At 34.4% G+C, this 16,515-nt stretch overlaps 1 protein-coding gene across 1 annotated transcript; it reads right to left on the bottom strand.

The window, feature by feature from the left end:
• LOC113737340 (putative late blight resistance protein homolog R1A-3) lies at positions 1-6,529 on the bottom strand. Its single transcript, XM_027264584.2, has 3 exons — positions 6,425-6,529; positions 576-4,152; positions 1-414 (listed from the first exon to the last, which is right to left on the bottom strand). Exons 1-2 carry the CDS (start codon positions 6,527-6,529, stop codon positions 613-615), a joined length of 3,645 nt encoding a protein of 1,214 aa, XP_027120385.1. The 3' UTR covers positions 1-414; positions 576-612.
• Between the last annotated feature and the right edge of the window lie 9,986 nt (positions 6,530-16,515).

Below are 16,515 nucleotides of genomic sequence, written 5' to 3'. Positions count from 1 at the left end.
TAAGTTTGAAAAGAAATAGTAAATTAATCAACACAAAATACACAGAAAAAAAAATACATGCACGGATTTGGCTTCTTCAGCTGTCTTCTTCTTCCACACTAACAGCAAAATATTTGCTTATCAGGCACAGCTGATAAACCATTGTTCTGCTGTGTGACCCGGAGACTTGATAGCATGGTGCAAGGCATTAAGATCTGATTGATTGTTCCCTCCATCTTGAAAAGAAACGAGTCACATCTTACCCCCTTCATCCACACAAGCAACAAAGAAAACCAAACCACATCTTCCACACAAAATTAACAATGGAACACCATTCACCATCTACTCATTAATGGTGAAAGCCACACCATAGAATGACAGCTACACAGCTGAGCAATTATAATCTCAAGCTACCAAGAACCATGGCACTCCCTGCTGATATCAACAAAAAAAAAAAAGGTTAGAGCAATAATAAGGCGTTTATCCCTAAATTTCAACGTACTCATGTATGCACTACTGCAACTCAAAGTTGAAAAAAGTATGAAGCAACCAAAAGAAGAAGAAGAGGAGGAGGAGGAAGACGAAGAAGAAGAAACCTCAGAATTTACCGGCTGATGCCCTTCAACATCCTGCCTAGTAGATCCTCTGGGTGATGATCTTCAGATTCTCATTTCCATAGTTCCTCTGCGACTCTTCAATTCCACGTACTAAACATAAAACTCTGTCGTGGTCATTGCTTTTCCAATGCTTCATCTTAATCTTTTCAAGAGTTGATATACGCTCTAAACAAGAAGGGAACTTTTCCAGCTTCCAACTGAATTCCAGGTTTAACTGCTGAAGGCATGGGAAATAATCATCACTATCAGGGTCTGACTCTGTCCACTCAACAATGTCCAGTTGGGAGAAAGTCAAAACCCGAAGTTTAGTGAATCCTCCTTTAGTCAGTTCCCAACTTCCTCCATACAATGAATCATGGTGTAGCTTGAGGACCTCAAGATTGGGGAGTTGTTCAATCAACTGCATTTTACTACAGGGGAGAAACAATCCGGCAAGGAGCAACTTTTTTAAGCTCATAGGTAAAGAAAGCTCAATGTTCCGACTACGGAGGGAGTCAAGCAAGGAGCCTTTACGGAGGGGGTCTATCAACAGTAAGGTGAGTGATTCCAAACTTTCTAATCGACTCATGTTGCAGCATACATTTCTTCCTGCCATTGTGCTGGAAATTCTCAATTTGCGGATGTTTTGAATCTTCCTCATTATGTTTTCTCCTTCTTGATTAAAAGGAAGATCCAGATTGGAAAGTGTGTCTAAGTTGAGCAAAGTGGAGGAGTTTTCAACCGCGTTGTCTTTGGGCAAACGACCAATAACCGCGGGGCCTGGCCTTACATGTAGGTGCCTCAACTTTTTCATGCTCCAGATTGTACCTGGAAGTGTGACTTCCCTACAATGTTTCAAGCTAAAAGTTTCCAAATTTGAGATCTTTGCTATTGATGGTGGAATATTCTTAGCTCTAATAGCTAGATACCTCAAATTAAGAAGTGATTCAACTTCTTCTGGAAGCTCCTCTTGCATCAGGTGAATGTGGTCTAACTTCAAAACATTAAGACGTTTGTAGATGCTGAAAGGAAAGGAGGTATCAGCCAATTGAAAGTATCTTGCTGCGGTCTGATCGAAGAATAGCAGAGTCCGTAAATGTGGACAAAACAGTTTCGACTTTATGAAATCTTCTCCACTGGAAAAAATGGACAATAGAGGTAGGTTGGGAGGCTCATTGAAAGTAGAAAGCTCATCAAATCCCCGTAGCACTTGAAGGAAATTCTTTTCTTTGGCTTGGATCTTACAAAACTCAAATAACAAATCGTGAATGCAACAAGATTTGACTCCACCACTGGATCTACGTTCACTTATCATAACTAAGTTTCGACCAATTAAATCCATCATATATTCTTCGGCAATGTCTTCTAATCTCTTTCCTTCAACGTTTTCCACAAACCCTTCTGCAATCCACAGACGCATCAAGTTCTTCGTACCAATTATTTCATCTTCTTGAAATGCAGCAAAATAAAGCAGGCACACCTTCAAACGATATGGCAAATATTCATAACTGAGCTCTAATGATTTCTTGCACAATTCTGTGCTAGACACCATGGTCAAAGTCAACCTTTCAGAAAATTCTTCCCAAGCCCATACCTCATGCTCTATAGTTGCTAGAATTCCAGCTACAACAACAACAGTAAGGGGAAGTCCCTTGCATTTTTGGGCAATTTCCATCCCAAACCCACATAGTGGTTGAGGACAATCTTCCTCTCCAAATACTTTCCTCTGCAGTAATTCGCAACTCTCTTTTTCAGTGAGCGGGCGAAGATTGTGAGGTTGGCCACCATATTCAACCTGTGAAGCCACATTAGAGAATCGGCTAGTGAAGAGGATTCTATTTCTCTTGTTGTTATCTGGAAACGAGTACCTCAATTCATTCCATGCTCTGATGTCCCAGATATCATAAAAAACAACGAGATACCTATTTCCTTTCAGCTTTTGATAGAGCTTTTGAAGCAATTCATCTTCATCCAGAAATTCGAGCTTTTCATTCTCTCCATCAGAGTGCAAAATTTGAAGTAGCAACTTTTTCACGTTAAATTCTTGAGAAACAGTGCACCAAAAACGAATGTGGAAGTTATAGATAATTGAATTGTCATTGTAAACTTTTTTGGCTAAAGTTGTCTTACCAAGCCCTGCCATTCCCACAATGGGAACAATTTCCAGATGTTCTTGTCCGCTTATAAGTCGATCAATTACTTTTTCTGCCTCGTCATCAAGACCAACCATGACTTCATGGGTTATTGGTTTCTTACCTTCTGATGGCATATGGCTGGAAGGCTTGCAACCTCCTTGTTCTTGGAAGCTATGATTGGAAGGAGGACTCCCTATAATGCTTGAGCCACTGATCTGATCCTTAACATGCTTGATATGAATATTGGTATTAACCAACATATCATAAAAATCAAGGGCCTTTGTGGACTCTAAGGAGTCAGGCTCTCCTTCTTTCGTTCTGTTGAGCAAAAGTAGGCATATTATGATCCCTGCCTCAGTGAGGAGAGCTCCAATTTTTTCATTCAGCTCATCCATGTGCTCCTTTGGCTCCTTTAATATGCTTCTGAAGAATCTCAATCCAGCATCGAGTATTTGCATTTCATCTTTTACTGAACCCATAAAGCTAGAACTGCAGCATAATAGGTCCCAGAGACAACTTATCAGAGAATCATTGAAGTTGTTCAATATCTGTTGATCCATCATCGTAGTATGTAAAGATGCTGAGGTGCTTGAGGCTCTACGAACTTGCATATAAATCTCATAGACGTGAATATCAACTGGTTTGATCATCTCCAGTTGTTCACATATGATAGAGCAGTGCTCAGGATTGTACATTGCCTCAGCATCGTCCCAGAGGGAACACATGTAAGAGAGGCATGCTGCGATCAACACCACGACTTCAATGTGAGTAAATAGCAAGGAAGGAATATCTACCGTTCCTCGCAATTTGGCAAAGAGAATGAAACTTTTCAAGAATGTTAGCTTTTTTTCAAGGGCGCGAAGTTGAGCAAGCAAAGCCCCATAACCAGATGACATAACAGTTAGCAGATCCACCAAATTTTGTAGAATGAAGTCTATAAATTCCACAAGTTCATCATCTCTCATGCAAGAATTCAAATGCAATGAGCCGCAGCTTATCACAGTAATGTACACTTGGATGATTTCTTGCTTGAATGATTTGATCTGTTTCAAAAATTCGGGGATCACTTCATGGCAAACAATAAAAGTGACTGCTGCATCAGTTTCTGATCTACTGGAAAGATAGTCAATCTCCTCCTCATATTTGTTAAACTCCTCATATTTGTTAACGACATCTTCAATGTAAGATATGCAAGAATGAAGACTCACCTTCTTGCTGGGGCTCGATTCTGTTGCACCAAGAACTGTGTTGTTTATATCAGATAAGAAGAAAGGAAGACTCGCCTTCTTAGCGTCATTATAAGATTCGAAGTACAAATCATTGCTGCTGCTCCACTTTCTTGCACAGATAAGAAATAATTTGAGCAATTTAATGTCTTTAATCGCTTCCACAAGGTGGGAAGGTACAAACTGATAGTGCCTTTGGTGGTTGTCCAGGAGCAACTGGAGATCAAGTAAGACCCGTGATAGGTCATAATTTGTTGTTAAATTTATAATTATTCTCCCCCTGATTTTAGCCAAATATTATTTTAATCGTCGGATTCTACTTATATTTGATATTTTGTGCTTATTTCAGGAGAAAGAATGAAAAGTGCTTAAAATCAAATTTCAGAGAACTTCTTGATGAGTAGGTGTGCCCACGCCTAACTCCAGCCTTCTTGGCCGGACTTTCGGGATTATGTGCACGTGGAAAGCTTCCTAGAATGAGTGGAATAGCTGACTTTAAATCAGGAAATCACAAGACTCGTGGGCCGCAGAGGTGTAGATGATAAAAACTCTAATCCTACAAAACGTCAAGGACTTGAAAGCTTACTTTTCTTTTCAGCGGCCAATAGGAACAAAGCCAGAATCACGTATGAATTAGACTAGCTGGAGTTTCCTTTTTCTAGGGGTCAGACGTCTTCTTTTAGGAGGACAATTCCTATCTTTTTATTCGGACGGCTGAGCCGACTTTATTTTTCCTTCCTTGGCCGATTTGGCCAGGGAGAATTTTGTAAGCTTCAGATTGGTTTTTTGCATGGTTGTTCTCCATTAATGGAGAACTAACCTCCTACTGCTAGTCAAGGGGACAACTGGAGATTTGGTTCAACAATTTCTGTGAGATCTAATTTATTTTAATTGCTTCCTCCATTTATTGGTATTCATATGTTTCCTGCTTTTAACTGTTATAGCTCTTGTGTATGATTGATTAGTGCGCAATAATTAATTATTCATATAGGCTATTTTGCTAAATAGAGGTAATTGAATCCGTAATTGTTCGTTATCTCTATCTTAGTAGCGACTGGCGTAATTGGGTTTATGTCAGGGGAGCATACGATCTAACTTAAACAAACCCTCGTAGCGTGTTTGTTAGTTAGGATTGGGTCTTTCTAATTATTAATGCAATCTAGAAATTAAATCCTACGGTCGTACCTAGGATTGTTTTTGGGTTAGAGAAATAGTTAACGGTCGTACCTTAACTATCGAGAAATTAAGGAAAGGTTGGTTGTTTATCGCGTGCATGACAACTATAACTAATCTATTAATAAATGTGGAATTATCTGCGAATCAATGATCAGTGTATGAACCATTTCTGAAGTATACCCTTGGCTAGAGTTTTCCCTTAATTATTTCTTTGAATTAATTATTTTCTGCAGTTAATTTATTTAGTTAGCATTTAATCCAAAACCCCCCATACTTTGGACTCTAGAAGAAACGAATTATCTCCAGTCCCTGTGGATTCGACCCTGCTTATCACTATCTACAGAAATTATATTTTATTTGAGCAGGTATTTATTATTGCACAGGTTCGGCACCTGTCAACCCGATCTAAGCAAGTAGAGGCCATCTCCATCTCTTATGATGCGGGGATATTCCTCAATTTCAGTCTCAAATTTTAGTGCAGCTAAAGGAGAAACAAATCTCACCTTCTCCAAAGCTAGCAAGTATTTCTTTCCTGAAGCCTACTCGTTTTTGTTGTGGGATATTTCAATCATTCAACAAACAAACGGAGGAAGAAAGAAATGATTAACAAAGTAATTGAGACAAGGTTGGAATCATAAGAAAGTCATCTCAGTTTAGAAAAGCAAAGAAGTTTTTTATCCACTACTTTATTGTTTTTGGACTATTTCGTGCTCGTTTAGTTGTGGCATTGTCCTTTATAATACAAACCTGGACTTGTTTTTCAAAGATGCATTCCTTTTCATTAGGTAAAGAACAGAAGGGAGAAAAAGACAGAGACTTCAATTTAAATAGAAACATGCAACATCACAAAAATAATTTCTTTAGCACGAGTAATAAGTTGCTTGCTTATTGGAAGGCCAAAAAAAAAAAAAAAATTGAAAGTCATACTCATCTTTGCTTTCTTTAATTTTCAGTAGATTGTTTCTTTGGGAATTCAAGAATTGTTGCTCAACATATTTAGATCCTATATTATGAAATAAATAGTTTTTATTTATAATTAGTAAGAAGATCATGAAGTTACTTTCATAGATATTTCATATTCATGAGTGAAACTAATGACAACTTCAACAAGGCCTTAACACCTTGAACAATAAGCGAAGAGCAATCTCAATTTGTACGTTACATGAATTGGTAAATCTAAAATGTTAATGGCCAGCTTAATTGGGATTAACATTATTATGTAATTGTGAGATTCTATATTCCATTTTCAAGATCACTCCTTAAAAAAAAAACCCTAAAATGTTAAGGGACATGGCGTACCAAATACAATTACAGCTTTACGCACTTGAGCCCTGCGTGCATTCAGCGTGGAAGCCACTAGGTAATTATTCAATTGTTTTACAGATTGCCAAGACCCGGGCAATGATTCTTCAGTCATTGTTTCTCTCAATGCTAGACACTGCCAGCCAAGAAGTCACTAGGTCATTATACAATTATTTTGTGACAGTATAATCACTTTTTTTTTTTAATAAAAAAGTTTGGATGAGTTTGATTTCGATCACCATTATCGGTTAAGGCATGCCTTCGGACCATATATAGCTTACAGGGACTCTTATAGATCGTGTACCAACACAAACCTTATATCGACAGCGAGATTTATAGGTAGAAAACAAATTCATTTGACTAAACTTACCCATACCCGCCCATGAATAATTGGATATGAGTATTTTAAGTTTTTACATATGGTTATAATGGGTTATTCAATAATACCCATTTAATAAATGGATATAATTGGATAACCTACCAAATCCAATTAACCTATTTAGAATTATCTTCCTCAAGCCTCCTCTCTTCCCCAAACTAAATTCTTCCTTGAATAATTCTGGAATCATGTTAGAGTAATTTTTGTTTTCAAATTCATCTCCAATTGAAGTTTATTGGACAATAATATAAGTAAAAGATTTGACAAAAAAAATGAAGGATTAATAATCATTCAACTTTGTAGTCTGTAGAATCTTTCCTAGGTGTCATTTGGAATTTTTTTTCACTAATTCACAGTGTTGTAGTAGTGTTGTTGTTAGCTAATAGGCTATCTTAAGCTGAATATCTGTTTTCCTGATTTTTGTCATTTTTGTAAATCTGTTTTACTCTATTTCTTTTGCGGCCTTGCACTGATAAACCTTATAATCCATATGGTGCTTGGTGATTGTGATACAACTATAGTCTGTAAATAATGATGGGGCTTCAGTTTTAACTTTTTTTTTTTTACTTCCTTGGCTTCTCCACTGGATACATGAATTGCAATTTTGGTCTTTTGTTTGAGATCCAAACAATTAATGGTTTATTAACTTGCTGATTTTATTTTCTCGTAGTTTGTTAATTTGCTTATTTTTCAATGTTACCAATTTATGACAAGGTTTAACTTTCTTTCATACCTTTTCAAAATGAAATTTTAAATTTACATACGAAAAAAAATGCCAAGGTTTCAAAATTTTTGGATTAAGTTTTTATGTTAACTTTGATAGTACTTAGTTTAAATTTTTAAATTTTTATTGTTCAATTATTAAATAGTATGTAATTTTGCGACATACAGTACGGATGGGAAAAAATTGGTAATTAGATTTATTGAGCAACATAAGTAAATATTTAAAACCAATGATGGGTGCAAAGGGTGGTATAAATTGATAATTTAGTTTGCAAAAATGAATTTAAATGAGTTCACAAAAAGTTAAAATAAATGAGTTATAAATGGATAATTGGGTTACTCAACTCAAATTTTAACTTACCCATTTATACACATATAATTAAATGGATATAAATGGATTGACTCATTTAAACCTATTACACATTTCAACCCGTCCAATCACCCATTTTAAGACTTTTGGTGAGATTCAAATACACGATTTTTTGTAAAAAAAAAAAAAAAAATCCGTGGTTATCAATTGAACTAACTTACGTTAGTCATCATCATCTGCTAGTAGGCTTGCTCTTCATCTTTACGTGGCATGTGTCCTGTATGGCTGTATCTGGGAAGAGCTTAAGCCAAGGGAAATCTTTTAAAAGCATCTAGCTGATAATCTTTTAAGTTAAAATCCCTCATTTCAATGTCAAAATAAAAAAAAAAAATAGAAAACCCAAACAAGAAATTAGAGGCCGGCTTGGTTATCGTACGTCTGCGGTCTAACAAACAAGAAAACATGGTTAAGGAAAATGTAGACAAAGGATCAATTTATATCTTAATAGATTGTTTCGTAAGCAACGGGTTTCCATTATAAAACCATCAAATTCATGCTATACAAACGCTAGAGGATGTAGAAAAGAAATTTTGATAAATTTCCAATTCTGAAGACCAAGAGATCGAATTATTTAGCAGGGTTGTTTGAATCAATAATGCCACCAATGTGAACTAATTCATTTTGGCAAATTAAATGAATGAATGCATATATTTTAGGGGTTAATTCCACTTTACATCCTGCAGTTATATTAGTATTTCCACTTTAGTTCCTGAACTTTAAAGTGTGGCACTTTTGTCCCTAAAATACAGAATTTGTGCCATTTAAGTAAAACTATTGATGGAAATGAGACAAATTTTATACTTATGCGGAAGAAATTTTATACTTTAGGAACTAAATTGGGACAAATTTTATACTATGAAAACGAAATGGAACATAATTTTGTACCTTAGAAATTAAAGTGAGATAGATTTTATATTTTAAAGACTAAATCATTTCACTTTAAAGTTTAAGAATCAAAGTGGAAATACGAGTATAGTTAAAGAGTGCAATTTCATTTTGCAATATAAGTTGTTTGGCTGATTTGAGACATTTTGACGATATTAGTGCGTGATATAAAAATAAAAGGTGCAAAGTGATAATCTACATAAACTTAAAGGATGAAGAGTGGAATTTATCCCCACCGAGAATGATCTAGACGGATCAGCCTCTCCTATATTATATTGCCTCAAACAAAAGTAATCAAATAAATAATGGAAATAACGGGAAAAAGATAATTCCCTTGAAAAAGTAAAAGGTCGCATGGCACAAGATTTTGAAACTCGGATTGTTCATTGACGTTAAAAAAATGATTGGATCAAGAATCACTGGTTCAACCATTGGATGAATTGTTATTGACCAGTGACATCATAAATACATCATAAATATTATTAATAAATATTGGATAGGCATTGTTTTCATAAAAATTATTTGCTTACATTACAAACACATTTTTTAACACATCTTTTTATCTCACATACATCACATAAAAAAAGTACTACAGTAATTATTCCAAATAATATTTCAAATAAACTCCTATCCAAACACACTCAATGTTAAAAAGAATCACATCAATCCTCATTCTAATTTTTTATGTATTACTTGTTTGAAATTCAAGAATAACTGTTATATGTAAAGGGAAATGTTATTTGCACTTTCATTTTTGTTAATCATACTTTCACTGTCATTTTAATCATATAGTTTTCATATATTGGACTATAAAATAAAATAAATAGTGAGAGTGCAAATAATATTTTCCACAGTAAAAGGTAAAAGAATTATAGAATAGCATTATTATCTACATCTTTAATTTTTTACACTTTTAATTTTTCTGAATTATATGATAAGTAGTTTATAAGATAGAAATGAAAATAATAGAAGGCAATGACAAACAATTGAAATGCACTGAAGAGTTAACATAATTAATATATTATGTGGAATAAATGTTAGACAAGAGTTAAGGTATCATTATGAAATATAGAGAGATAAAGAGTATTAGAAATAAGATAACAATTGTTATTGCCTAAATAATTGGAGACAATTATGCATGGAAAATTAGTAAGGTTTAATTTTGGAATGCTATTGAATGAGATTAACTAACCAAATTTAATTTTTTTGGTTAATTAAATTTGGGCAAGGAACTGATTGGTTCAATAAAAACTATTCTGGTTTAATCGTTCAACGTTCGAACCGAATGAATTTTTTGGTTTAATGTGATATGGAATGATTTTCATCCAAACTGGCTTTTGAGGCTCACCAGATAGAAATGCAGGCTGGTCAACGATTTAACTAGTTGAACCATACAGTCCGAGCTGAGTTTTAAAACATTGGCACGACATTGTCAAATTGTCATCCATGATCGATCCACCATGTAAAGGGTATTTGGAGACATGAAAGTGGTAGGCTCACTGCTTCGGAATTTTTAGAATTTGGAGCTGATTTTGCCACAGTTGTTATTCTTTTTCCGCAGCACATTTTAACTGAAGGGCAAATTTGTCTTCCGGAGCCAATGATCATAATTTTAGCAAGTCGTGCATAAGACCTACCACATTTAACTCTTCTGACTTCTGAGTCTTCTCACTCAAACAATCATATTCAATTAGGGTTGCAGCGAATCAAACTGATTCGTGAGCCTGGTCAAATCTTGAGTCGAGTTTGAACCAATCAAGCTGAGTTATAGAGTCAAGGTGAAAATACTGATGCTTGCTTGTTGGCTCATCCAACTAGTTCACACGCGCGTGCGTGTATATATATATATATATATGTATGTATTATTAATAGCATTATTAATAGTGAAATTACGTATACGTCTCCAACATTTTTATATTTGTCAAGGTGAAATGTCTATTTTATATATTTTTAGAATATGTCATGAATTCGAATTCAATTAGGCTCAAACTTGAGGTTGAGCTTAAATTCGAGTGTCACATTGAGATCTCATCGAGTTTGAATTTGATAAAACAGTGTGAAGCTTGGCTCAATTATGTCAAAATTTAATTCGATTCGATTGCAACCCCAATCCCTCTTAACACTTGGAATTGTGTCTCAAACTTTAACATATTGGTGATCAAGACAAACAAAAGTATTTTGTAATCTAATCGTTAACACAATTAGAACAAGAATAAACTACTAACAATGAAAATACATGACTTGGGTTCTTTGATTTGAAACTTGGACTGTGAAAGTGTCTCGACAGAGCTCTGACGTAGGGATAAATAGGGGCTTGGTAAGGGTTGTGGATCCAATTTAGACGTTAAGGAAGAGATTGACTTAGATGGAAATGATAGACTTGCCTTGAGTATCAAGGTGTAGGGGTAGCAATTCCTGACACGACCCGAAAACACGACACGAATCTAACACGAAATTAATGGGTTTGGGTTGAGGTTTCAGGGGTTCGGGTAAGAATCGGGTCGAACCCGATGAACCCGAAAAAGAAACATGTCGATTTCGGGTCAACCCGTGGTAACCTGATATGACCCGTTTACGAATTAAAAATAATTTAATAAACATAAAAATCATTTTATCTAACTAAACTAAATCATTCTTTTTTTTCAAAAGCATTAATTACTTAATCCTAAATGAATTTATTTAACTTGTGTGAAGTTGAAATTATTATATTTGGACAAATAATATATTATGTTATTTTTTACTTTTATGCTGTTTTAATTTATTTTATATTTGGTTTGGGATAAAACACTTTTACAGTGTTTAATTTATTTTAGATTTGGTTTGAAATTATTTATTTAAATTTTTATTACTTGATGATGTAATTAATTTTGTGAGAAATTGATTTTATTAGAAATTATAGTGATAAATTAATAAATTAAAATTAAATTTCGGGTCGACCCGCCAACCCGAAAATTTTCGGGTTCGTGTCAGGTATCCTGACCCGTTTCGGGTTGGCGGGTCAGGTTCGGGTCAGCAGGTTTTTTGTTATATTTGGGCCTCAACCCGACCCACCAACCCGAACTCGACCCGATTGCCACCCCTATCAAGGTGGTTTGAGGATAAGCTTGTGAGTTTGGGTTCAATATGTTAGGCTCCTCATGAAAAGGGAGATCGTAAGCTTTATGAGGTTGCTTATTCTATGTTGGTTAAGGAGAACAAGAAAAAAAATGCTTAATATATAGGTAAGGGTTCAATGCTTACTAGTTTAAATATTTGGCTCAAGATTGGATTCTTGATTTATGTGTTAGACTTCTTTGGTGACTCCCTCACATTTTTTTTTCGGAGCAGTTTTCCTCGGTCAAGTGCTATAGAGACTAAGATTGGTTTTTTCCCGTTTTATCTATTTTTTTGGGTCAACTACAATTTGGTTTTTCAAAAGAGTTGGACCGAACAGCTAATGGGGTTTGCTGTTCAACAGATTTTATCCACATTTCAAACCACAGCCGGGGATCATTTATAACTAATCGTTAATATTTCTGACCTATAATCAATAGATTGGGCTTGCTGCAGAAAATTATTCTCCCAATTTTAGAAATTTTGTAGATGCAGAACAGATGCTTCTTCTTTGTAATCTTGATATGCAAGGGTCATCAACCAAATTTCATCATATCTAAAAGATAATTAGTCCATTAATTTGCACCAAATAAAGCGTAAATTTTGCTTAAAGCAAAATGAATGTAATTAACGGCTTGAAACCAATTCTAATAAATTCATCACAAGAAATCCATCACAAGTACTTTTTAGACTGCATGCATGTGTGAGACACGGAGTGTCATTGATACCACATTATTACATCAATTGAAAAGTGAAAACAAACAAATAAGTGCTTTTGAATTCCAATTGTGTTCTTGATAATAAGAAGCAATTGACGATAAGGCCTCTCTTTTACATTTTTATTTTAGTACTTGTTGAATACTAATAAACGATGTTGCTGTTACTAAGAAACCCATGTTTATTTTAAAAAATTTGCAAAAATTCCAATTTATAAAAAAAATTCCACTATTAATTCATTCTTCGCTGAATTATATAGATGATCTTGTAACGAAGGAGTTTATATTCTGTATACTGAATTGAATGAAGTTTTACCCAACCCTACATCTCTTGAATAGAATATATGAAATAGGTACGAACAGAGAAATGAAAATGGGTTTCTAATTAAATATAATTTGGACTTTTTAAATTGAAATTTGTAAGGGATACAATTTAAAAAGAATTTATAAAACATTCTTAGAAAAGATTCTTCCACTTAAAATTTAAACTTAATAAGTTTTCATTTATACAAATTGATTTCATATAGCTTGCAAGCAATTGCATCGTTTGTTGAAAAATTCTTAGACAATATGATAAAAGATGTGAGAAGAGAATGTAATCGAAAGGTTTTGAATTCGAGACATCGCAATTAGAGACGAGAAAAAATTTTCAACAGTATGTCGGCCCAACTGTAAATATATGAGCTGAATTTGGCCCATATTCACAATTGCTGAGATGGGTCAATGGATCAATTTTTTCTCTTGATGTTCATGTTGGCCCAAATACTGTCCGTCCTTTTTTATGTTCCCTGTAATTTTGGAATTTCTCTTGAAATCTTAAAATTGATAGGGAAAATTTGTCTAATGGCAACGGGTTTGATTCCTTATCGGGGGTAAAACTTCAGCAAAATTCATAATAAGAGAATTTGAAACTATAGCAAAACCATTAAAAAATATATCAAAGGTCAAGTGAAATTACATAATTGACCTGCAGCAGGTTGTTTAATATAGGTGCAAAACACTTGCTATGGAAATGACATGTCACCATTTTTGGGCCCCATTCTGACCTGCAGCAAGTACTCATGTGGTTTACTATTGTTATTAACTATAATTAAGTAATGAACAACACATTTGTATTATAGATTAGTACATTTTGGATAAAGATCAAATCTATTTTATCTCTGGGATGTACGTGGTGTACAAAATATACCACTTGTTGTACAAAAATTGCTTATATGGTACACTAAAAAATTAGAATTATGAAAAATATATTCGTATTATAGGTTAGTGCATGGAAAAACAAGAGCAAATTTATAAGCAAAGCCCCTACAATCCCTCTAGAAAAGCTTTCCTCTCTTAGTGTTTTCAATGATAAAAGTGTTAAAAATTAACTTTGGTAGAATGATGAACTAATCGTGGTTGCTTTTCGTTACAAAATGCGAGTACAAGTATTAATGTCAAGTCCAAGAAAGCCATAATACAAGAGAAAGAGTCTTTGCTTTATGTTTCAAGAATGCTTGTAATGTTGAAAGTAATGATCAAGCGGACACATTTCTCATCAGCTCTTCAGAGTATGGGAGAAGGTACTGCATTTGCACCAATGTCAATCATATCCCACCAAGTATGCAAGGAGAACTGTAAAGGACAAAGTTCAAAATCTCTAGGATGTATAATATTTGAGGCACATCCTCGAAACTTCATTCAAAAGCTCCTTAGAAGTTGCAATGAAATACTATCATCACTTAATTCATAATTACACTCTGATTATGCAGTAGTATCTATTGATCAAGCTCTTCTTCATGTTTCACTCTACAAGCAAGTACTATTACATTGAGCCAGCTTAAGCACTGATGGTAGCCTAGACTAGAGGCTAGTTTATTAGTTCCCGAGGCTCAGCATATCCACAGCTTGACTAGGATATGAGCAGCACCTGCAACCTCAGCCATAATAATTAACTACGGCCACAACAACCAAACCGGCAATATCCACCATAACCACGACGGCTGCCACCAGCCCGTCCTCCGTAACCGCCTCCAGGATTCCTTCATATCCACCCCCAGGATACTTGGATTCTTCTAAGCCATTTATCTTCTCAGTTTTTTTTTTTTTTTAATCTTTGCTGCCAACAAAAGAAACATGCACTTTCATTACATTACTAAGCCAAAAAGATTAGTACACATACATTACAAAAAAATCAAGAAAATGGAGAAAATCTCACAATTGTCAACTGAAGTAGAAGTCTCAGCCAACTCCCTACCAGCCACATCTGATGTAATCACTAGAACTGTAGCAAGTGAACTTCAAAAGAAAAGAAATATCTTGGAACTCATTTTTTCTTACGGAATTTTATCTAGTGTCGAAACTCATTTTTTACAAGGATGAAAAAGCTGGTGTATATTACCCTCAATTTGCAGGAAAGATGCTTTAGGGGGACAATGCCGTCAGAAAGTGAGATAAAATGCATGAAAGGGTTTTGACACTGGCCCATAAAGTAGTTTGGCATTAATACGATAACTGGTAGGAAGAAGTCCATCGAATCATAAATTTAATTAATGCCCTTTGCCCTTTTGGGTGTATACATGCATATATTAATGCCCAAGTTGAATCATGTCTAAATGCTATGTAAATGATAAGTCATTCTTACATGTATTTATTGATAATACTGTGTCAATTTGGAGTGACTTCTTCTTCCAAGTTGAAGAACAAGTCTTTATATGTTAAGGATTTGGTCAACGAGTGCAAAATTAATATTTACTTAGAGATACCGACAAATATACATAAATGCAAAGTAACGATAGATGTGAGTCTGCACATTTATTTAACAATTTTATTTTAAATTAGGTGTACTAACAAACAGTTTAGTTAAAGAATAAATTAGGTGTAAACTAAGTCATTCACGAGACAATAAACCATTTTTTTTTTTGGAATGCATTATCAATATTGGTGAAACAGAACATCGATACCAATTGCCGACAGTGTTTCCAGAACTTTGTTTGCCACTGTGATCATAGTATGTTAATCAAATTTGAGCTACATACATATACAGGCTTTAAAAGGAAAATGTATTTTTTACTACTCCCTGTATTTTCCAAGGTATTAGCGACAAAGGAAAAGAAAAAAAGAAAAGGAAAAGGATTCAAAAAGACTGGGCATTAAAGAGTTTTCTAAAAATTTTCATGTTGATGCTGACTCCTAAATCTTAACTTGTAGGAAACTTGGAAATCCCAACTCCTTAAATTGATATTGGCTATCAAAGTTCATAAGTATCATATATAAGTTAGAGGAACTTGAAAGAAGGCTATCGTGAATTGAAACACATTCAATTCTTGGGTTTAGACTTTGGACTGGCCATCGATGATACCTCCATCCGTAAGGATTAAAAAAGACAGGGTAAAGTTATAAACAGAATTGGCATACGTTTATTTCAGTTTTTTTTTTCAAAATACAAAAATAAAAAAAAAAGTTTTTTAGAAGCATGGGTAAGAAGGAAGGACTTCACTTTGCAAGCCCTAGACAACATGGCTATTCTTACTTTATACTTTTACAGTTCCATTCATGACCGTAAGCCCAAAATATGTTGATGGTTTTTTATTTGTTTCTTTGAGTTAGTAGTTATGAGTGTAATTCTTTGATGAAAATTATATTCTTGACCTGAAGATGCATTGTTCTTATGGACAAAAAAGCAGAAACAGTAAAAAGATATAACTTTCTTAACTGCCAAATCGTAAATACTGATTAATGTTCATTTTCAATATTATGGTATTAGCTATTAGGATACAATTGCTATTGATAATGCCACCACTTTTTGGGAAAATACTAGCTTGCATCCCCAAACTTTGAGCCATGGACATATTTTATCATCAAACTTTTTGGCATAACACATTTACTATCTGAACTATCAATTTTTGACTAACTGCATCTTTAGATGGAAAATTAATCAATTTGGATGAGAATAT

This window comes from Coffea arabica, chromosome 3e, assembly GCF_036785885.1.
Source record: "Coffea arabica cultivar ET-39 chromosome 3e, Coffea Arabica ET-39 HiFi, whole genome shotgun sequence".
In the NCBI taxonomy this organism is placed as follows: Eukaryota; Viridiplantae; Streptophyta; class Magnoliopsida; order Gentianales; family Rubiaceae; genus Coffea; species Coffea arabica.
The sequence above is the reverse complement of the archived record's forward strand: the minus strand, read 5'-3'. Positions and strand labels throughout refer to the sequence as shown.